Source organism: Mesoplodon mirus (assembly GCF_964341445.2).
Source record: "Mesoplodon mirus genome assembly, chromosome: 6".
Classification (NCBI taxonomy): domain Eukaryota; kingdom Metazoa; phylum Chordata; class Mammalia; order Artiodactyla; family Ziphiidae; genus Mesoplodon; species Mesoplodon mirus.
In genome coordinates this window covers 136,296,122-136,318,739 of record NC_138982.1, presented here as the reverse complement: position 1 = coordinate 136,318,739, position 22,618 = coordinate 136,296,122, and the positions used below count along the sequence as shown (strand labels likewise).

The 22,618-nt window shown below is 41.1% G+C and overlaps 2 protein-coding genes across 7 annotated transcripts in view; both read right to left on the bottom strand.

The window, feature by feature from the left end:
* SLC5A3 (solute carrier family 5 member 3) overlaps positions 1-21,218 on the bottom strand; it is a 33,782-nt gene extending 12,564 nt beyond the window's left edge. The window contains exons 1-2 of one of the 4 annotated variants that reach the window (XM_082625723.1): positions 21,105-21,193; positions 141-223 (exon numbers count right to left, since the gene is read on the bottom strand). The gene's annotated coding sequence lies outside the window, so the exon portion shown is untranslated. Of the gene's footprint in view, positions 1-140; positions 224-6,602; positions 6,797-20,253; positions 20,904-21,104 lie in introns of those variants that run through there. The other 3 variants (XM_082625722.1, XM_082625725.1, XM_082625724.1) reach the window with 3 other exon arrangements.
* MRPS6 (mitochondrial ribosomal protein S6) overlaps positions 1-21,760 on the bottom strand; it is a 66,541-nt gene extending 44,781 nt beyond the window's left edge. The window contains exons 1-2 of one of the 3 annotated variants that reach the window (XM_082625727.1): positions 21,105-21,191; positions 9,225-9,321 (exon numbers count right to left, since the gene is read on the bottom strand). In XM_082625727.1, coding sequence (XP_082481853.1) covers positions 9,225-9,296 — 72 coding nt within the window. In that variant the 5' untranslated portion in view covers positions 9,297-9,321; positions 21,105-21,191. Of the gene's footprint in view, positions 1-9,224; positions 9,322-21,104; positions 21,239-21,562 lie in introns of those variants that run through there. The other 2 variants (XM_082625728.1, XM_082625726.1) reach the window with 2 other exon arrangements.
* Between the last annotated feature and the right edge of the window lie 858 nt (positions 21,761-22,618).

Sequence of the window (22,618 nt, the reverse complement as noted above, 5' to 3'; positions counted from 1 at the left end):
TCATTATTATTATATCTTCCAAACCTAAACAAAACAGACATCTATAAACCATTAGATTAATAAATTATCTTCAATAAGTCAATCAGATTTTTTCAGTCCTGGATTAAGAAAATCATTGAAAAACAGACATTTAAATTTACCTAAAATTGAGTTTATGAATATGACGGGTTTTCTCCTGGAAAAAGAGACAAATTCTGAATCTTCAAAGTTATTATAATTGGAGCTGAAAGACCAATATGAAAAACATTTTGTTATTCAACCTAATGCCTTCCACATGTTAACTCCTAAAGTGATTTCTCCTCTTGAGATAAGGCAACCTCAGAGTGAAATGTTTTTTTATGCTTGACAAAGCAGATGCTTTTTGATGAATCTAGATATTTTCCTTTAAAAATCATTAAGTCCTATAAATGATACTAAAAGCCACCTCTTTTCCAAACGGATCACAGTACTAAACACTTAACAACACACCTCTTACTGGTAAGGAAAAGAGCTGGAAATAACGCTTAAAGATAAACACGCTACCGAATTAGGTTATTAGGTCTAATTAATAATGCTGCCGAGTAGAAATGTCTTAAACCCATCTTTATGCCTTTTTAAGCATAAAGCACTACAACAATTACACCAAAAAAAAAAACTGACTAAAATCCTTCCTCCTAAAAGCCAGTGTCAATAATGACTGGCATGAGTAAAACTGCCACACACAAAAACATAAAATACACTAAAAGTTGGTATTTGTATCACTTCATACTTGCCCAAACCTGAAGCTGCTTGTATTTCTATGACTACTTTCTCTGACCCCCAAAATGTTCAAGTTATTAAAAAAAATACTTGGACATTATTTAGGAAGAATTACCTAAATTTTTAATAAAATCTAATCAGGTGACTAATAAATATTAATTATTTAAAAGGGTACCTGTAACATTTCAGTATAAGGGTTAGGTCCTCAATTACAAAGAAAACTGTAGTTGGCAATTAGGAGATCCCTGCCTCCAACAGAGCTCCCACTGCCATCCAACATCCAAGCCATACCCTTGCCATTTTGTTCCAACTTACACACAGATAAGCCTAGCTCACTGGTCAGAAGGCCCATTTCAAGTGTCTCTCTTCTCAATGGCAATACTTGACTATCTGTCTCCTCAAGAAGGGACAAACACCCAGAGTGTTTTTATTTTTTTGTTTGGAGGGAAGGTGGAAGGGGGTATGTGTTGTAGTGGCTGCTGCAGCAACCTATTTGTTCAAAAAACAGAACGCTCAGAAACAAAACAAGCCCTTCCTTCTCCGAGCACTAGGAAGCACTGCTAAAATAAACAACACTGTTTCCCATTGTCAAATATGATGCAAGTAAGATATCTAAGCCATATTCTGCTCCCTGATGAATGCTTAGACTGGTCTAACCCCTAACTTCCCTAGAACAGCTGGCAGGTAAGCTAGAGAGAAAAGATGTTGGGCCCACAGGAGAGGAAGCAGGATGACGCCAAACACTAGCTCAAGGCTGAGTTCTCAACTCTTTCTGCCCCCTCAGATCCTTCAAAAGCCACTGCCAACAGTCCCCATCTCACTGGATACCATATCAGTCTGTGGACAGATTTTAAGATTTTTCCAATTTAAACAAAAAACATCCAGAGACCAGCACCTAGTAAAGACTGGAAAAGGAAACAAAAACAAAAACAGATCAAATTAGTTTACAGAAAGATATAAAATACTATAATACAATGCAGCCAAATTTCACATTCTAGTCATTAAGAGAGACTGTCACAGCCTTTTAGGAGATAAACTGTGCAATCTTTAAAAAATGGTTCCAAATAAAATATACAAGTTTTGCATATTTTTTCTCACTCTTTTAAAGAAGTAAACATTTCTACAACAAAAATATAACGAACACTATCCAGAGTTCCTTTATTGTTAGAAAGAATATACATGGAAAAATTTTTTCTCCAGCTAAAACGCAATTTTTTAATTTATGTTTTTATATTTCTAGGACTAAACTGGTTCACGGTTCAGATAAATCCTGTAAGTGAGAAATGTGGGACAAGTAATAAAGTAGGTATAGTAATGATAAGTATGTGGGTTGGCTCCTTGGTAGTGCATTTTTAAGAAAACGATTATTTCTATAATGAGAGTAATACACGTAGAATGTATAAAGAAATGGTCTCCTAGTTATGATGGCCAATGTAAGAAATTTAGCTGATGTCAATCAAACACAAGGGTGTTGTGAAACAGAGAGACTCTCCCCAACAGGAGGGGGCTTCTGTCTCAGAAAGCAGTGTTTTGTTGATAGTTCCACACAAAATTAAAATAAAATCTTGGTACATGAAAGTACTATTTCATTTACTTGGATGAATTAAATTACAGTTAAAGAATTAATCCAAATAAACAAGTGTACACAAATAGTTGCTGTGTTTGAACTAGAAAGAGTAAAATAGGTAAGACCAAATTTAAATCAGCTATTAAACCCCTTCAGGTAATATAATCAAAACATAATTAGTTATGACCAAATCTAACATCTCTCTTCTATTATCTAGGGAGAACATATAGTTTATCTTCCAAACTAGGAAGCTATTCTGGGACATTCTGTAAAATCCAGGATGTATGGTCACTCTTAAAAGAAAGTCATCTGCCATGAAAACCAAACAGAGAACAAGAAAAACAAACCTTCAAGCCATCACAGTTGCAAGTCATAATAAACTCAATGAGGCTCGTGAACTACCAAAGAGTAGAACAAAGTGACCCTCAAAGTGACCCAACCACAACCTTTTTAGCTTTGGGGTCGATTTAAAAACCTCACATTCAAAAGGACAATCTGAGTCGGCAGAGCCCACTACTGTCAACAGTAGGCTTGCCAAGTCCTGCTCATTTTCTGATCCAATGGAAAATATTCCCTTTACTAACTAGTAATTTAAGGGGTACAGAATACACCGACACATCTGAAAACTTACATGTGTAGGTGGCATGGGCAAGCAAGCAGACGAGCTTTGGAGGGCTGGGGGTCCAAGCTCTGTCACTTCCTAACTGCAGGATCTTAGGCAAGTAACAATCTCTATGAGCCTCAACTGGCTCATCTGTAAAATGAAAGCACCACGCAGCTCCTAATGGTTTAATAAGGAATAAGTAACACCTAGAAAGTGTGTTGCCCAGTGCAACAGGCAGGTGCTCAGTAAACGTCACTTCACTGTCTACAACTTGCATAGACTGGAAGTGGTGATATCGGTGCCTTTCAAATTACTGTCAACGATACCCCAGGTGTTTTAGGAGCCTCATAAAAGTTTATAGATAAAAAGAACTAAATAATGTATTAAATATGCAGTTCTCTCACAAACATTTTAAACAGGCTCCCAACCACCTCAACTATGAGCTCCTATCTACATCACTTCATTCAAGTTAAATACAAAAAAACTCACTAAATTTATATAAAATTCTACTTATGGACTTTTCAGACACATTTTCACTTTTGTTATCTTGATTCAAAGTCCAGCAAAGCAAACTCCTCTAGTAGAATAGGTTACTGGCGCTTGGTATATACATACTCATAACAGGGCCTTCCTCAACCCTTGCTTAACTTTAAAAATGTAGAACTTGGCTATGATAGCAGTTTATCAGTGACACCAAAAGGAAAATGAGTGTTTCTAACACAACAGATATGAATTCCAGCCAATTTTAAATTACAAGTGGAGCTGAAGACATGTAATCATATAATAGTCCCTAAAACATTTAAGGAGCTTGCCCTTAAATTTCTTTGGCAAAACTTTTCTACTATACCTACAATCCTGCTATTCAAGTTTTTGGAAGTATGTAAGAAATGTATGAAACCCGTGAATGAACTCAAAATGGCATTCAAACTGTATTCTGAGGGTTCCTAGATGGGACGTGGGGGTGTCCCATCACAGGGGTGGGAGGTGAGGTAGAGTGAAGAGGGATTTAAACCCCCCTCCAGCAACCCTCTACCAACCAGAATGGCCCTATTTTTAGCAAATTATTGGGGGTGGGGGGTTAGGAGGGATGGTTTCCCATGTAAGTAATCCATTTCTTCAAATAAAATCTTATTCACCTAGAAATGTTCATAAATCACCAGATTTATCATTTCATCCATAAACACACATCCCCCGAGATAGTCATTTTAATTTGCTTCTACAAATGTAGAAGTGTGGCTCACCAGGGGTCTTTTTGGTTTTATTTTTTGAAAGTCTCAGCAATGAAGACCTTTTGGATATGCGGGTAAATTCGAAACTACCACTGGTTTCAATCCTTATGTGGATGATACCAGAACATGTGTATGGAGCAAACTCCAATAACCTATATATTTTTAGAGAAATGAAAGTGTAAAGTAACAGAGTAGAAGCGCCTATGATACCGTATCATGTAATTCCAATGACTAAGCATTTTGTGTTAACTTTTAATGGGAAGAATTCAAGAGGCTCAGCACTAGCTGCTTGCAAACAACTAGTTATCATAAATGAGTTATAAATAACAGAGATAAAAAATAGATACCTGGCACTCAGTCCTAACACCTTGTAGGTAGTGTGCCTAGAGCGCTGTATGCATTACTTTAATGCTCACAACAATTATGGGATAAATACAATTATTATGATCAGTTTACACACAAGAAAACTGAAACCAATGAGGTAGTATAACACCCCAGGATACAGCTGTTTGTGTTTACATCTGGACTTGCACTCCCATCTAGGTTTAAATTGCTTCTTCCCTTAATCACTATGCAATACTATCTTTAATGAAAAGGACATTTATTAATAGAAACAAACAATATTAATAACAGATCACTCAATATCACCCATGTTTAAAAATTTTGAGTTTGCAGAGAAAACAACTGCGATGTATATACAACAAATGTCAACGAAAGAGACTGCAAAGAGTGTACAGGATAAAATCCAACTGAAGTATTTACGTATGGTCATTTGTGATGAATATATGTATGAAGAAAACGAAGAGATTCAAAACAAAAAGTAGTCCCAGGCACAGGCTTCTTAGGTAAGTAAAAACACACAGAGCAGGAAATTCGGCTAGAAGATCAAGGCTCAACCAGCCTCTCACTCTCCAAGTCCAAGGCTTTTGCCTCCATTCTCTTTTTCAGTGTTAGAATTAAAAAATTAAGTCTCAAAGTCTGTTCTACATCTTACCTTGTTAGCACAGGCTATATGAATCTCAGCCTTCCTTCATCTGCTAACTCTTACATCCTTAAGACATTAGGTTAAAAGAACGGGCTATATGATCTATAGATATGAGTTCTCATAGCAAAATCTATGGACCACCGTCCTTACTGAATGAAGTGTCTGTAACCACCTATCTTTTCCCTTGGGAGTATGAATAATTTGGCTCACCCCCTTAAAGCTGTTCCACCCTCAATCTTCCTCACCTCAGAAAATGGTGACTCCATCCTTACTATTGCTCAAGCCCAAAATTATCAGTCATCTCTGAAGGCTTGCTCACTTTCTCAACCCACTCATAATCAATCCATTAGCAAAATCTGTTAGCTTTCTCTCAAAAAATATATCCAGAATCAGACCACTCAGAATCTCAACCACTAGCACCCTGATCCAAATCACCATTCCATCTCATCCGGTTAACTGCCCTAGCCTCTTAACCTGTCTCCAAGCTCTGGTCCTTGGCCCACTACAGGGCATGAACACAGCAAGCAGTCACCTCTTCACTCACAATGCAAAATGTACCAGACATGCCTCGGGACCTTGACACTGGCTGTTCCCTATGCAGGACACACTCTGCACCCCCAGATTTTCACAAGACTTGCTCTCCTCTCATTGTCTTTGCTCAAAAGTAACTTCCTAACCGTCTCAATCTCTCCTTACCCTGCTTTATTTTTTCCCACAGGACTCAAGACCTTCTAACATACTCTACAACCTCCTCATACTTACCGTCACCTCACTACTAAAATGTGAATTCCACGAGGGCAGAGACTCTAGTCTCTGATGCTCACTGATGTGGTCTGTGTCTAGAACACTATCTTGCACACGGCAGGTGCTCAAGTGTTTAAATAAATGAATCAAATATTAATGACTAAACACCTGATCAAGAGTGTTAAACTGGGCTTCCCTGGTGGTGCAGTGGTTGAGAGTCCGCCTGCCGATGCAGGGGACACGGATTCGTGCCCCGGTCCGGGAGGATCCCACATGCCGCGGAGCGGCTGGGCCTGTGAGCCATGGCCGCTGAGCCTGTGCGTCCGGAGCCTGTGCTCCGCAACGGGAAAGGCCACAATAGTGAGAGGCCCGTGTACCGCAAAAAAAAAAAAAAAAAAAAAAAAAGAGTGTTAAACTTCCAACACTCTACATAATTATCAACAGTGGGGTCTTTTAAAAGCAGAAAGAGAAGGCAGATTAAAAGGCCAAGAAGAAGTAAAGCATTTCCTCCCCTACCAAAGTGATTTGCAATCTCAAACAGCTCTAGTTGAGTGTAGAATGACAACAAGACAAATCAGACTAGGCAAGCATGCTGCCCTTTGTTCAGATAAAAATCCCAAAGGGCCATGACATAGTAAAAACCTGTACCTGGAGCCACCACCTCATCCTACCTACCTACCTACCTACTTCCCTTCATTGTACTAACTCCATTTCAGAATGTGTTCCAGATTTTACCTCTTCAATTGTCAATATCCAGTTCACAGTGTGCAGTGACATATGCTTCGTGTATTATGGTTGTTTCCATGCAGTCAAAAAGGACAGCCTGGCGTGGGCAAGCAGCACTTCCCTCAGCTCGCTCTATACAAATTCAAGCATCCTGCTGATGTCAACGCATGAAGCACCTCTCCCATCTCTGCCTCTCCATTACACTTGAAGAATTAAATGAAAAAGTTACTTTAATAACTAGCGCTTACCCCAACGTGAGTGCCAGGCACCATTTTTAAGCTACATGTACCGGACCATTTAATCCTCACAAAATCCCCAATAGGTAGGCATAATTACCCCCAAATTTACATATGAGAAAATTGAGGACACATTACAGAATTACTAAGGAAGTCCAGAACCATCCTCTGTAAAGATGCAGAATGTATCCTTTTACAACTCTCCCCAGGAAGGTATACATAAAAAAGTAGAAATAAACACAGGTCAGAAAAAAATCTGCTCATCAATACAGAAGGAATGATGCAATCTGAGAATCACCTTTCGTAATCCCTAATGAAATAAGGTCCCTAGGCAATGATTACAATGGATGCTAGAACCCTTAGGTGAAAGAAAGTTTGATGGGAACTACAGAATGGATGCATGAAGCTGTCAACATTTACACCCATCAAGAATTAATCTTATCTCTAAAGGCAGACATGAATGCTATACCCAGGAACACTTGCAAAAACATCAAGTAAATACAACCTGTGGATGCTTGGATTCAGAGTCAAGCAAATCAACTGCAGAGAAACAACTGAGACAATTCAGGGCATTTGAATATGGATATTACATGTTAAGGAATTGTAGTGAGGTGGCATAAAGGCACTGTGGTTTTTTGTTTTTGTTTTTTAAGCTCTTACCTTTTAGATACATGATAAATATTTACAGGAGAAATTTTATATCTGCATTTGCTTTAAAGTACTCCAGCAATAACTGATTCTGAATCATCAATAAATGCTAAATCCAGTGGAAGACTGCTGGAGAAAAGAATATTGAGTCTCAACCAAGTTTGTCGCTCCATAAATCACTTAATAATTACTAAAGGAAAAAAGGTACATTTATAATGGAGCAATCTGGTGGATATCACCTAAACCAAATAATTGTTTGACATCCCCAACAGTGGGACAAACTGACAACCCTTTGTAACATCCCTGCCGACAATGTCTAACCTCTCTCTAATCAAGAGAAAGCAGCCAGACAAATTCAAATTGAGGGATTCTCCAGACCAGAGGGCCTGGACTCTTCAAAGTGACACTGTCCTTAATGACAAAGGCTTGAGAACTGCTCTAGATCAAAAAGACTAAACAACAACCAAATACATGAGCCTTGACTGAATAACGGACTGAAGAACTAAAGGATAACACTGGAATAACACGGTAAATTAGAACACAAATTGAACATTCTATAATTGTATTGTATTGATGTCAAATCTGAGTGTAATGGTCATGCTATGGTTAGGAAGAAAGTCCTTATTCCTAAGAAAGGCATGTCAACAATGCCTGCAACTCTTCTCAAATGATAAAAAAAAGAGCCAGTATGGCAAATTAGTGATCTAGGTGAAAAGCATACAGGTTTTAACTGAATGGTTCTTATACTGGTAACTCTTCTAAAGGTTTAAAATTTTAAGATAAAGTTAAGAAAATATAAAATACTCCAGCAAAAAAAATAAATAACGGGAAGGGGTGGTGGAGATAAAGCAAGAGTGGTAAATGGTGATAACTGCTGAAACTGGGTGATGGGTACAATACGGAGATTCGTTAAACGAGTCACCTTTATGTATGCTCGAGTCCACATCTTAATTCTCACTTCTATAAAATGGGAAAAACATGTACCTCAAGCCAACTTCATCAAGATAGATTACTAGATAAAAGTCCTGTGGAAAAAAAGTAAGCATTAAACTGTCGCATGCTGTCAATTCTTTCAGGAAAGGCTTGAGGACCACCTATAAAATAAAAGCCTGCTGAACTGAATGCCATGTTAATACAACCACTCCAAGACCTCTGCACTCATCCCTGCTCTTCTGCCCCCAGTTAACGGCCATGGCTCACTCCCTCACTGGTCTCAGCCTTGCCTGAGCACTAACGAAAATATAAGGCCACGTTTGTCCCCTTATCCTGCTGTTTCTCTTCACAGCATTTGCTGGTTTGTCTCCCTCATTAGAATGTAAGCCCCATGAAAGCTGGAACTTTGCCCTACAGTTTACCACTCTATTCCCCAAACACATGGTAGTGCTGGCACCTACTAGGCACTCAAAACAGGTATCCTTCAGTCTAAAGGGACTTTATACCTCTAATACCAGTACAGTGTACACTGTTTTCTACCAATGCAGTGATCAAAAGTATAGCTTCTAGTTTGAGACTGCCTTTAGGATCCTGACTTGGCCCCTTACTGAGCTGTGTGGTCCCGGGTACCTTTCTGCTTCAGCTTTTTCATGTGTAAAACGGAGATCACACTATCTAACCCTTAAGATGGCTGAATATTCAAGGGGTGGAGGGAATACACACACACACATATATGTAACACACACACACACACACACACACCCCACCCCACCCCCCTGCTTAAACCAGCCACTAAGCATTAGGTATTACAAACCATAATATATACAGATCTCGGACATCCAACCAGGTCAACTTGGTGGTTTACCGTCAGGTTTTCTGTTCTCATCCTACTTGGTTCCAATTTTATGTTCCTAGAAGAACAGAGGCCAAGAAGTTTCTCATTTTTCCATGAGACTGAGGCCAGAAAATGTAAACACAAGAGTCTTCCTAGTAGACCAGATTCTAATTCTCCCAGGAGGCCAAGTCATAAAATAGAAGATCCTGAAATTGTGATGTTTCCTCAGGCAGATACTTTTGGTTAGAAAATTTTAAAACCTTCTAATCTTCTCCAAGGTTTGGGGAATACAGGATTTTCAAGAAGTAAACAATAGGACCATAAACAGGATAACTTTAACAGAATTTGGAAGGACTGGAAGAAATTATGCCCTGAACTGAACCTAAGAAGTGAACATAAAACTGAGGCATGGTTTTGTAGATTACAAATGCAGCTGGATGTTTCTCTTACATTTCAAAGGTAGAACTAGTAGACTGGTATAAAAATCCAGATAAATAAGATCAGAAGTGCTTTCCTTGGATGTCAGAAGGTAGGAGATCTTGAAATTATAAGTAGCTTCCAATTATTTCATCCTAATCAGATGAAATATTTAATAAAAGAAATGATATTAGAAGGAATTTCTTTTCTTCACTTTAATCTCCTTAAACTGAATTTGCACAAACTCCTGGCCCTCAGTCTATACATAAGAATGGCATTCCTGAGACCAATCATGCTACTAGAGTCTGCTGGACTAAAGATCATCCCTGATGGAAACTCGGTGTCTAAGGTTTTCAAGGTAGTATACTTCACAAAACTGCTTTCTCATATAACTGCCAACAAAACAGAAGGCAAGCAGTATACCAGCACAAAAGAATGACAATCAAAACAACCTACTACTGGGTCATATATTTACTTAATAATGGTTGAAGCAATTTTTTTAAAAGGACACTTAAGTACACCTTCCCTGCAACAAACGCCTGGCAAAGATCTTACCCCAAAATTTCGCTTTTTATTCAGCAGCAGAAACTCACCTTGAATCCGAATCAAAACCAGTACTGAACAATGTCTTATATTCATAATTTGCACACAGGACACCTGAACAACTGAAAACAGGACGGGTATCTGGGACTTTGGTCTTCCATCCTTCTAATATAAGCAAAGACTACACATGGGTTCCCACACGAGGACCTTCCCAGCACCTGAAATCCAAGCTCAGCTATGACCTGACCACCACACAGTCAATGTGTTGTCATACTGAAGTACATCCACAGCAATCTGGCTGTTATAGCTGCACTTGGGTTTCTACACCTGACAAAATTAAAGCATTATAATAGGCAAGGTAGGTGTCAAAGAGACACTGAAGTCTAAACAAAGACAAAACCAGGAATTTTTTTTTTTTTTTTTTGGCCATGCCACGTGGCTTGTGGGATCTTACTTAGTTCCCCGACCAGGGATCGAACCCTCGCCCTCAGCAGTGAAAGCACGGAGTCCTAACCACTGGACCGCCAGGGAATCCAAAACCGGGAATTCCTGATGCTAGGACAGAAGCAGGGAAATGCCACTTTATGAGCACTGAGAGCTCCAGGTCGAGGTTTTAGGTCCCTACCTTCACTTGCAATTCCATTTTTAAGCTCTCATCCACATCAGCCTCTACTGAAACGTTCCCAAAGTGGGTAAGGATTCCCTTAACTAGGGCACTGTAATCATAATAAAAATGATGAGGGAGAGGGATGGGAACAAATCAAGTGTATCCTGGACTTGAGAGGTAGGGAGGAACAAACTGGACCTGAGTTTATTTGCAATTTGCTGTTATGTATCTGGAGTGGGAGTGGGGAAGTAACAAAGACAAAAAGGGCAAGTCAGTCAAGGTAATGACTTGGCTTCCATTCCATGGAAACATGAAGCCTGGACAAAAATTATAATATTGTATCATCCTCTTGTTCTATCCTCTGACTAGAAGAGCACCTGATTTTTTTCATAGTAATACTATATTCCAAGGATCATGTGTCATATAAGCTAATATGAATTTCACAGATATATCCTGAGCAAAAAAATGTCATTTTCTAGATAAAGCAGTCTTTTCCAGGAAGCAGTATTTCAAACCTGTAAGGCTTTAGTACAGTGGGTGTAAACCAAACTGTACTAAGGTATGCTTAAAATAAGCAATCACCCAGACACCTAAAGAAAAAGTGGACTATGAATACCAATTTCTGACAGTTCACACTAAGTCAATACCTCAGTCTTTGTGCAACTCTCTGAAGTCTGTATGTACACTTAGCCTAAATGGGCGTACATAATCCATGAGTCCAGAACTAGAAACTGATACTACTTTTAAGACATGAACATGTTTGCCATTTACTAAGTATTAGTCCTACTGTAAATCAATGACCAATTAACAAGAGGGGTTCTGTCAATGTGTGAGCAGCAATTTTTGTAACCTAAATGCTAAGAGTTCTAAAGGCAATTAAGGATGTCTTTAAAGAACATCTAAAGCCCATCATCTAAAGCAGAAATTACAAGATGGTAGCCATACCTGACCAACAGATACATTTCCTTAGGTCCATGGTGCTTAAATATTTTTAGTCGCGACACCTTAAAAATCAGACTTCCTGTAAAATCTGGATTTCCAGCTAAGAATAGGATAGAAAAGGACAAGCTGGCAAAACCTGGCCCACACTCCCCATGGCAATAATAGACTGTAGTGGTAAGCACCAGCACGTGTGCGCGCGCACACACACACACACAGACACACACACACACACACACACACACACACACCCCTACCTTCCCCCCACCCCTAGCAGCTCTACCATTTTACCACGGGCCCACCTAACCCCTTTCAGTCTTGAATTACAACACTCCAAACTATGACAAAATAAGGCTGATTCATACTTACCCAGTTTTTAAAACACCGTAGTCAAAAGAATTCAACATATAACCTTTCTATTTCTTAGGCGATTTTGTTAAACAGCTTTCATTAACTCATGAATATATTTACACTTCACATTGCCATCTCCAAACACAATGAAAATGACTTCAAAGTTAGCAGCATTACTATTCGATCTTCTTGGTCACATTCTTGTTTCTTCATCCACTATTATACACTCACACACACACACATATTTCTCAACCCCGCTTCATACAGCACCCAATACCCTACATCACCCAATATTTCATTATGCAGCTTCAGAGTAAAATAATCAGGTAGAAAAAAAGTCATAAATTAAGTCTGAAACGAAGTTGAACTTAAAAAACTGACAGTTAAGTATACATCAATACAAAATGTGCATTCTCTTGTAAATGGTCTTGTTTTTGACTTGGATCAGAGGTACCCCTGGCTTACAAGACAATTATTTAAAAATCAATCAAGCGTGTTAATGAATGTTAACATGTTAATGTTAATGAAACATATACATTCCAGCAACATATGCTATGATGTTTAAAAAATAAAATAATACTGTTGTATTTTAATTCCTTTATAAGAAAAAAATCTGTACCAATAGGAGTGGAAAAAAATCTCTCAAAATCAACAATTAAAAGGAAAGATGTAGTTTTATAATACATTGCTCCATCAAAAATGAAAAGTAAAATACTAACTGAAGACATCACGTAGCAGCAGAAATTAATTAGGCTATGATCTATCTGCTCCATGTGTTGATTTTACTGGTCATCCCTAAAGATTTAGCAATTGGCAATTAGCAATCAAACATTTACTGAAGATTAAAATACTAAGTTTTCCCTCCACCTGCCTCAAATCACCTTGACACTTAGCCTATCTAAAGTAATTCTTTTCTTTAGATTTCTCCCTGTTCTTCACTTTTCCCAACCTTCTCACTTAAAAAACACATTAAACCTAAGTACTAGTTATACAAGGTCAGATGAGAGAGATGAACATAAAGCCCAGTTGCAAACAGTTTAGTTCTTGAGGAATCCCACTGCACTCAGCCTGGGAAAGGCCAGTAGCTGATGAATAAACGCTGCACATCTGTCTGACAGAGAGGCTGTTCCAAGCAGTGGCGTTCCTTCATGGGCTCCCTCACACACACATTCTACGTTTCACGGATGCAGAAGCTAGACCTTGCTTAATTAGCATGCAAGTTATTATGCAGTATGGTTCATGTTCACTAATACAAAAATTTCTAAGCAAGTACTATATCCCAGGTTTGATTCAGTCTTGGATTCTGGTAGCTTACACATATAAGAAAATTTATCTTTTGGAGTCTCTTCATTAAGAAAAGTGGGAATAATGGAAAACTACCCAATAAAGTTTGATAACTTGCCTGAGATCACAAGGCTACTTTAATGACATACTGAACACCTACTACCTCTAAGGTCGTGTTACCACTTTATCTTCAAAGACTCTCCAACTGAGGGATCACTCCCATCTTACAGACAGAAATGAGGATCCAAGAGGGTTAAGACTCCTAGGATGTAGGTGCCAGGAACCAAAACCAGGTTCATTGTTTCTAAAGCTCTTTCTGCTGTCCCAGTGTCAGTTCTTTGTTTACTCCAACATAACACAACCAGGGTCTTCATTTCGGATCTTAATTTCTTCCATTCATTTAGAAAACAAAAATCGGAGCACTTATTGAAGCAAAAGCCTTTGTATCCAAAACAATCATATACAAAAGTAGTAAGTAAAAAAGGGATTAAAGCTAAAATAGGAAATCAAAAAATCATACATACATAACCAACATTTTATCTACATTTAACACATAAATGTATTTGCCAATCTTAACATGGGGTCAAACACTTGGAGAATGGGATTGATGATGTGGAGCTTCTTGCTGACCGAAGTTCCTGCTGCTTGATCTAAACTGTATCTATAAATGCATCATCTACAATCTCCGTTCCAGTTTCATTAAAGTGGAAAGCTTTAAGAAATCTTGTAAAGCAGTCTACATACAGAATCATCCTGGATTATTGTTATTCTTCCTCCAAAACTTTGTTATGACAGCCATATCTAATTCTACAGCCGTTATTTTAGTGACTCACCTTTATCAAGTTTTTCCAAAGAATCCAATTTGGTTTTCAGGAAAAAAAAAAAAGTTTGCACTCATTTCGTCAGTTTACATATTTAAATTATTATAAAAGCAAGATTACCTGCCATGAAATAGTCTTGGAAACCAACACAACTTCTGATAAGCATACAACTCTCTCAGTGCAAAGTGCACTGCCTTGAAAGCAACTTTACTAGCACAAGAGGTCAGCATGCTATCTCACGTTCAAGAACTGTTTTAGACACATAGAAGAGGAATCCCCATAAGGCAGCTAAGTGAACATCCACCTTGTGTGCAAAGCAGAGGACAGTAATGAAACAGACCTGACCCTCAACAACATGTAACCTACCAAAGGAGGTATGCAACATTCACCAATTAATTGTAATACTAAATAGAAAGTGGTCCATGTGATAAGACATGGAAACACACCATGCAAGTCCAAAGGCAATATTATACTCGTAACAGTGCAGGTCCTCAATATTTGTTTCATTACCAAATGAGTTAAAATGAACTTGAAGCATGTTTTCATGGAGATGATGGGGTAATACAGGAGGGCATTCCAAGAAAAGCAGTGTGACACAGGCACCGAAGGAAATAAAAGGGAATGGTATTTACAGGGATCTACAGCAGTTCTCTTTACTCAGTACTATACGAAATGGAGAAGAAATTGAGAGATGAGGTTAAAAAAAAAGATTGGAGTCATATCACAGGTGGCCTTGGATGCCAGACTTCATTAGGAATATCTTTGAAAAAGAGCACATTTCTGAATATGCTGTCATTTGGCAATGGTGCTGACACAATCAACTGATATGGGATGGTAATGATGTAATCAAAAAGGCATCATTATACAATGCTTTGTAACAATGATTTGTGTTATTTCCTTAAAAATGCATCCCAATTTAATTCTTTCTATATTCTTGCACTCCAAAAAACATATTTACAGGCATTGATTATCCTCCCCCCAGCAATATGTTAGAGAGACCACCTAAGAAACTGCAAGAATCCAAGCAAGAAACATAAGTAGTTCAGCTAGGGCAGAGAAGAGACTATATGTGATTGAGACTGAAGGAACAAAGAGCTGGATTGGTTCAGCCACATGTGACAGAAAACAGAAGCCACAAACAGAAATAAGTTAGACAAGTTTTGGGGTAGGTAACTCATTAAGTTTCAACCACACTGAGTTTGCAGAGCCAAGGTTACATCCAGGAGGCTATAACCAGCACAGAAGAGTACAAAATGCCAGAGTTCTTGACTTGTTACGAAAAAAAAGGCAAACCATATGAAGGTCAAACCACATGAAGGCAAAGGTACAGTATATAAAGAGGAGGGAAAGGAAGGAATCAAAGCAGAAATCTCAGAAAACAGCACCATAAGAAGCTAAGAGAAATGGTGAACCTAGGAAATTATGTGTCTGTAAATAAGGGGTCAACAAACTTTTTTTTGTAAAGTACCAAATAATAAATATAAGCAAATGAATAGGGTTATGTTCCAAGACACCTACATTTACGGACTCTGATATCTGAACTTCATATAACTTTCATAAAATACTCTTAATTTTTCCCCAACTATTTAAAAATGTAAAATCCTTCCTTAAGCTCACAGGCCATACAAATGCAGGTGACAGGCTGGATTTGGCCTGTGAACCATACAGTTTGCCAGCTCCTGCTCTAAGTACAAGAAGGATAACAGGACTGGATTAACTGTCTTTTCCCGAACTTCTGAGGGTAGTTTTTCCTTTAGATAAGTTGAGAACTTACCAAACATTCATTAAATTTGAATGATTTCTTTAAATCTGACTAATTCCTTAAATTCGATTCCCCTAAGAGATTAACTACATGTGTTGGTAACCCTCCTTGTTGGTTTAGAACTGCCTTCCACTAAAAAGATGTATTCCTCATCTTGAACAGATAAATTCTATCTGAACTACAAATACAGTGAAGGTACTTGATGAAAAACACTACTTCAGAATTTCCTCAATGCTTTCACACTTAGTTTTCTTTAAAGTGAGTTTATAATCTAAAGGTGAGAAGATTCAATAGCAGTCTGCATATGAAACATGTAGATTCTAAAAAGCAACAAACAGCTGTACTGAATGTGTGAGTCACAAATAACAAAAGAATTTAGTGCAGAATGTCAAACTTCTGAGAAGCAGTCTTCATATATACAAACCATGTCTGGTGAGGAAGGATTCCTTACCCCCAAGCCACTCCTTGTACCTTAGCTGTAAGCTCAGGGGCAGGAACAGGACTCCTTCTTCAATCACTTGCTGCGGCAATAAGCTGTAACCCAAGAAAACTTTAGTACCAAGTGAAAGTACAACATTGCCCACAAGGCTCAAGTCTTTCATTACTGGATAACTATTTTAAGTTGTCTGATTTCAAGTAGACAGAACACAAAGGGTGATTATTAAAGATACAAGCTACAAGCTAAGCTGTTAAGGGAGGGCTCACAGAAGGAAAAAGAGACTAACTTAGCCATCTGACAACTAGAACAAATATGTTTCCATTTGAACTTCTGTCTGCCACCAACTGACAACAGAAGTATCACTAGCTCCCAGTTATCAAATGTTGCCAAGCAAGCCAAGCTGCAATGACCTAAGGTTGGCCAGTTCCATACTTGAGTTCATTATTAGACCCTACGCCTACAAAAAGTATCTAAAATGCAAACATTTTGTAGCAATTACTTTCACAAGATCCTAAACTTGGGATACAACTCTAGAGTACACAACTTTTGCCAGGTTTTCTAACCAAGAAGTCTTGACTGAGGAGAAACAGAAGGGACCCTTCACTGCATTATCAGAAAACCTACTGCTTTGCACAGTTTTAGGAATATCACTACACTCCTATTTCTAAACTTATAAAACCCAAGGCATAAATTAAACTCAGTACATCGTAAAACTCTTTACTTACAGAGAACTATTTCAGTGTTATCGTAAAATTTAAAATATAATCTGATTTTCAATGAAATTAAAAATGAAGGATATTAAACATAAAATCACTTGTGAAATCTCTTTCAATGAAAAAGAATTTGATTTCCAAAGTAGCTATCTACTTTTATTCCTATTTGAAAAATTATGCAAGAGGATATATAAATGCTATTTTATTGGTACACACCTATATTCACTTAGAATTAAACTAATTATTATTTAAACCATTAACCTTTAATTCTTCATGTAAAAATTCCTTAGCAGCAATGAGAAGGCTTCAGGAAAAACTATTTTCCCAGGGCCTTCACAACTCTAAATATGCCAATTTTGATCATCCTCTGGGTAAACGTGCTAAGACATGATAAAGGGTTCCTAAACTAAGTAACCAAAATATATAAATGTCCTGCATACATCTTTTTTGAACCTCAAAATTCCTCTTCCTGAGCCTATCCCAAACGTAAAAATTTTCTACAAAGTTCACACAGCTTTTCAACACAGTGTGTGGCTTTAAAATTCAAAAATTGTCTATTCAATCTATCTTTTACCTAGCTGAAATGAAATACCAATGTGTGAAATCAAATTTCAAAGTGAAATCAAAGGACAAGCCATTTCTCAAACTCTCAGGGGAACTCAAAAGTCAGTGTCATACCTCACCTACCAAATGCATGCCCCCTCCTCCACTACCTACCTAAACATTCCCACTGCAAGAGGTCAGGGTAGAGGGGGAGAGAAAACTCACCATCTCACAGGCAATTCGTTACTTTTTCAGTTGTTAGAAAAGGTTTTCCATATGCTGAATTGAGACTGCCTGGAACCCTGCAGCTTGTGATCTTTCTTCTACAGCTATGTCCTTCCATACTGCAGCCTTGAAAACCGTGTTTGCCAGAAAGGAATAAAACTCTTACGATGCTGACCTATGACAAGACTTTTCAATACCTTTTTCTTCTGGAGACACTTCTACCTAATGATCTACAACTGGTCTAAGCAACCACCTTTTCAAATGGCTTTAGTCATCACCTTTAAAAGTCTGGTTTCACAACATCCATTACTTTACCGCATCAACTTTCAGAATTAACCACATTTATCTACTTTTCACGCTAAATTAAAAATAGGGAGAATACAGAAAGACAACTTTACATACACGCGTTTTAATAAAATTGAAGCTAAATGGTACCTGCAAATAAATTTCTTCTTGGGAGGGCTGGTATCTACATTCGTTAGTACACAAACTTGAAAGCGCAACACAAGCAGCGATTCATTATAATGGACTACCAATTGCAGACTGAGAGAAAGATAGCACTGAAACTTCTAAATGACTAACACACAACTGTATATAGTTCAATAAAGATTCATTCTATATACTACACCCTGAAATCTTCCAATGGGGACTCCCACAAGAGTCTGTGCTACAATGCAGTGGGTCTTTAACACAAGAAATGTTGTGAGAGCTTCAACACAGTACCTGCATCTAAAATTTTAACTCTCTTCTATGCTCAGTTTTCACCCTAAAGAGAGGAATGCTCTTCAAGCCTACAGAGTACCACAAAAAAGAAACAGGAAAACCTCTCTGGGAATCCAAGAAAAGACTGCAACTTCCACATCTCTTACAAGAGTTGTCTAACATAGAATATTTCCTCAATTCCAAGATACATAAATGATCTGAGGAAGGTGGGAAAGGAAAATAAGTCATCAAGGGGTACACCATAAGAGGTATACTTTTCAGAATCTAAAAATATAAAAGATATGCATCTTAAAGTTGAGGAGTTACATAGAATAGCCTACCTGCAAGCGGAACTGCAAACCACTGCATATTAGAAGGAAGGCTTCCCCAAAGCCTGTCAGAGATATACAAGCTCATGGTGGCATTTTCCATTCATTTCCCCCGAAGTATGGATCTTATTTTAGGATCCTATTTCCCCAAATGGAAAGCAAGCAAAACTGTTCAAAACCAGTAAGTCTTTGTGTTTGTTACCCATTGACAACCTACTCAAAAACAGGTTTTATGAACAATAGAAAAAGAGAAATTTTTTGTCGTTTAATCTTACTTTATTTAGGTCAAGGATCTCTTCAACACAACTTCATCATTGTTACAATGTCCTTATCTGTAGCCATGGAGGCCTCCGCCTCCAGGGAGGAGTTCACCTTGATTATTTGCAAAGGGCCCCTGCCCAACCTCACCAGGATTTCAAGGAAGGTTAATTGAATTATTATTTTAACCAAACTGTACTACGTGGCTTATCTGAACTGGAGTAAAAAATGTACGATCCACACCAAAGACTGTGAATCCTGGTTGTTACAGGATACCAAAAAAAAAAAAAGGAACACAGAGTAAATACATTTAACTAACATACTTGAAGCTCTGTTAACAAATGTACAGTACTTGGCAGCTATGCTAAAGACAAAGAAGAGTTCTGAATTTTCATTCCAAAGGTTTATGGAATGAACAAATACTATGTCTATACGTTGACTCAAATACATTGACTGTTTAATGATACTTGTTTTCTCCCTAAAACAAGGTGAAACAAAAGAAATGTCAGTATCTCCATTTCCCAGGTTCTGATAGCTCCTAAAACGCGTAACTTAAAGGGAGGACTTAAACTGCCACAAAATTTTAAATGTTTCCTTTTCAATACCGTGCTTTTCTTTTCTTCATTGTTCCCATTCTTTTTAAGCAGTGTATCTCAGTATAGAGGGAAGAGGTCCAAGAAAGGGGCAATACTCAGGAGGCTAAACAATGCAATCTTACCCTCCCCCAAATTCAGGGAGAACAAGCTTGGGGACACAATGGCATGCCTGACCAGACTCTCCAGACCTGATCGAGAGACACTGGTGTCTTTTCCACTTTATAGTGTGCAAAGAACGGAACGATTTTCTAATGCTCTGTGATTGGCAGCGTTTCAACAGCGCTTGGACCAAGACCCCAGGCTTAACTTCCTAACAGCTCCGTTTCAAAACTGGCCCAAAACATGGAATGTGCCCAAGCCTCTGGCGCTGTAGGAAGCTATCTTCCCAAAGTTCGAACATCGAATTATTATCATTTTTATTATTATACCTGGAAGGGAAGGGGGGGAGGAAAAAAAGCACACACCACACTCTACGTTACCGAATTCACGGAAGAATAGGGATTTCGGCGACGGCTTGAGGAGTACCTGACCCAGAACAGAGAACGAAGAGCTGCCTCCGGGCCGCGGGTCCCTGTCCTCGGCCACAGCGTTACCTGGAGTGAACGGACTGCAGGATCGCTTAACATCCCTCCAAACCTGAAATCCTCTACCTCAAGAGCAATCAAAAGCAGAGGGAGCCAAATTTCTTCCGGAAGGCGCAAAAAAGGCCACAACTTGGATGAATGAAACTGGGCTAAGGGCACCCGGAGCAGGATTGTCGCTGAAGTCAGAAAACGAGAAGTCAAAGATTTTTTTTTTTTTTTTTTTGACGTGAGAGCCGGTTCTACGCGACCGTGGTCCAGACAATCGCACAAACACGCTTTGGAGAAGGTTTTATTGAGCGCGGACGGTTCCGGGGCGGCCGGCGGAGGCGAGGCGGAGGCGGGTGGGCGGCGGAGCTGGGCCGGAGCGGGCGGCAGCGGCGGGGCCGGCGACGAGGCAGCTTCGCGACGGCGGGCGCGGGACCCGGGCCGGGGCCGGGCGCTGGCGCGTGTCCTCCCGCGGACCTTCCACTGGACTCCCGCGGGCCGCCCCGCCCCCCGTCCCCCGCCCGCCCGCCAGACCGCCCGGCGGCCGCGTGCGAGGCACACCCTCCCGCGGCCGCGCGCACGCGGCCTCGCCGGGCCGGCCGGCCCCACGCGCCCCCTCAGCGCGGACGCCCGCCGCCCGCCGCCCGCGGCCCCGGCCCCCTCCGGCCGCGCGGGGAGGGCGGGGAGGGCGGGGGGCGGCGGCCTAGCGGCTGCGAGGGCGCCCGCGCGGGAAGGCGGGCTCTGAGGGGAAGGTCACTTACCCGCTGCATGGCTTTCAGGATCAAAGCCAGCTCGTAGCGGGGCATGCCCGAACGCACAGCTTTCGGCTCCGAACCGAGCCGGCTCCCGGATCGCAGGAGGGCGGGGACCGCGGGGACCGGACAGGCAGCTGGGCCGGAAGGCTCCCAGGCGGCGAAAGCACGCTCCGGCCGAGCGAGCCCGGGCTTAAAGGCTCTGGCAGCTGCGCAGACGGGCCGCCACGCCCCCTCAGAGAGGCACGCCCCCGTAGGCCAAGCCACGCCCCCTCTGTAAGGCGGCTGCGCCGCCCCCCCCTGCACAGCCGCTCTCCCCGCCACCCGCGGTCCCCGCCGGGACCCCCACCCTGGCCCCGCAGGTGCTGCGCGGGGGGAGGCACCGCGGGTTCGGCGGAAACCTCCAGCTGCAGCCGCACGCCCCCTCCGACCCTGCCGCCGCCGCTGCCGCCGCGCTTGCTACGTACAGTTCTCGAACCAGCTGGAACTTTCCATGCCTTCCGTCTCATCCTGGGCGGCGGGCGAGCCTGCGCCCCCGTGTGCGCGTGCGCTGCGGTGCGGTCTAGCCCGTGCGCGCGCCCCTACCCCGCGACTTCTCGGGGTGAGGGGCCTGCTCCGTGGCTACGCTGCTCCGTGCGGGATCTCGGCCGGACCAGGGCCTCTCTCCGCCCCCGGCCGCGCACCCGGGTTTCGGAACGTTCCCGCTTCGGTCTGCGTCCCCCACCCGCACTGCGCGGGGGATACCGGGGCGGGGGGGCCGGCTACCCCTCGCGCCCTTGCCCACAGCTCTCCGTTCCAGTGCGGCTGCTGGCGCGGCTTCCCGGGGCCCCTTCCGCGGCGAATTGGGCGCCAGGCGCAGGCAGTGGGCCGCCGGGTTCGGATCGTGCCCATCCCTCGCTGGCTGCCTGACCTTGGGCAGGCTCCTACAAAAAGGGGATGTGAAGGGCACCTACTTCCCAGGGCTGTGATGCCTGTGAGTGAGTTGATGCTCGTAAACCGCTGAGAACGATGCCTGCACAGACCGGCATTTGTTGTTCTATGAGAACGGCCTGACCCACGTGTTGTTGCTAAGGATAAGCTAAGACTTTGGCTCAAATGTTTACTGGGCGTTCATTTAGAGAACCCGCTGAATGCTTGGAAAGCCACTTAGTAACTGTCCGGGATCGTGCGTGCCCTGGAAGGAGTGGAGCCTCATCCTGCGTACCCCTTACCCGCGCAAGCACGAACGCAGAGCTCACCTCCCTCCAGCCTTTGGCTGTACTCTATCTGGCAGGAGTTGGACTAAATGCATTTTTCTCCAGCTGCACTCTTTAGAGTTGGAGTCCCCTGCAACTGTAGCCTCTGCCCATGCTTGCCCCATTAAAATGGTCTGTAGGCGAAATGGTTGTCAACTTTTAAGTGCTTTAATAATAGGTAAAACTTACTGAGCACTAACTATGGATCAGGCACCACGCTATGATTTTTACATTGCAATGAGGCAAGAACTATTATTAACCCCACTTTAGGGATTTAGAATACAGGCA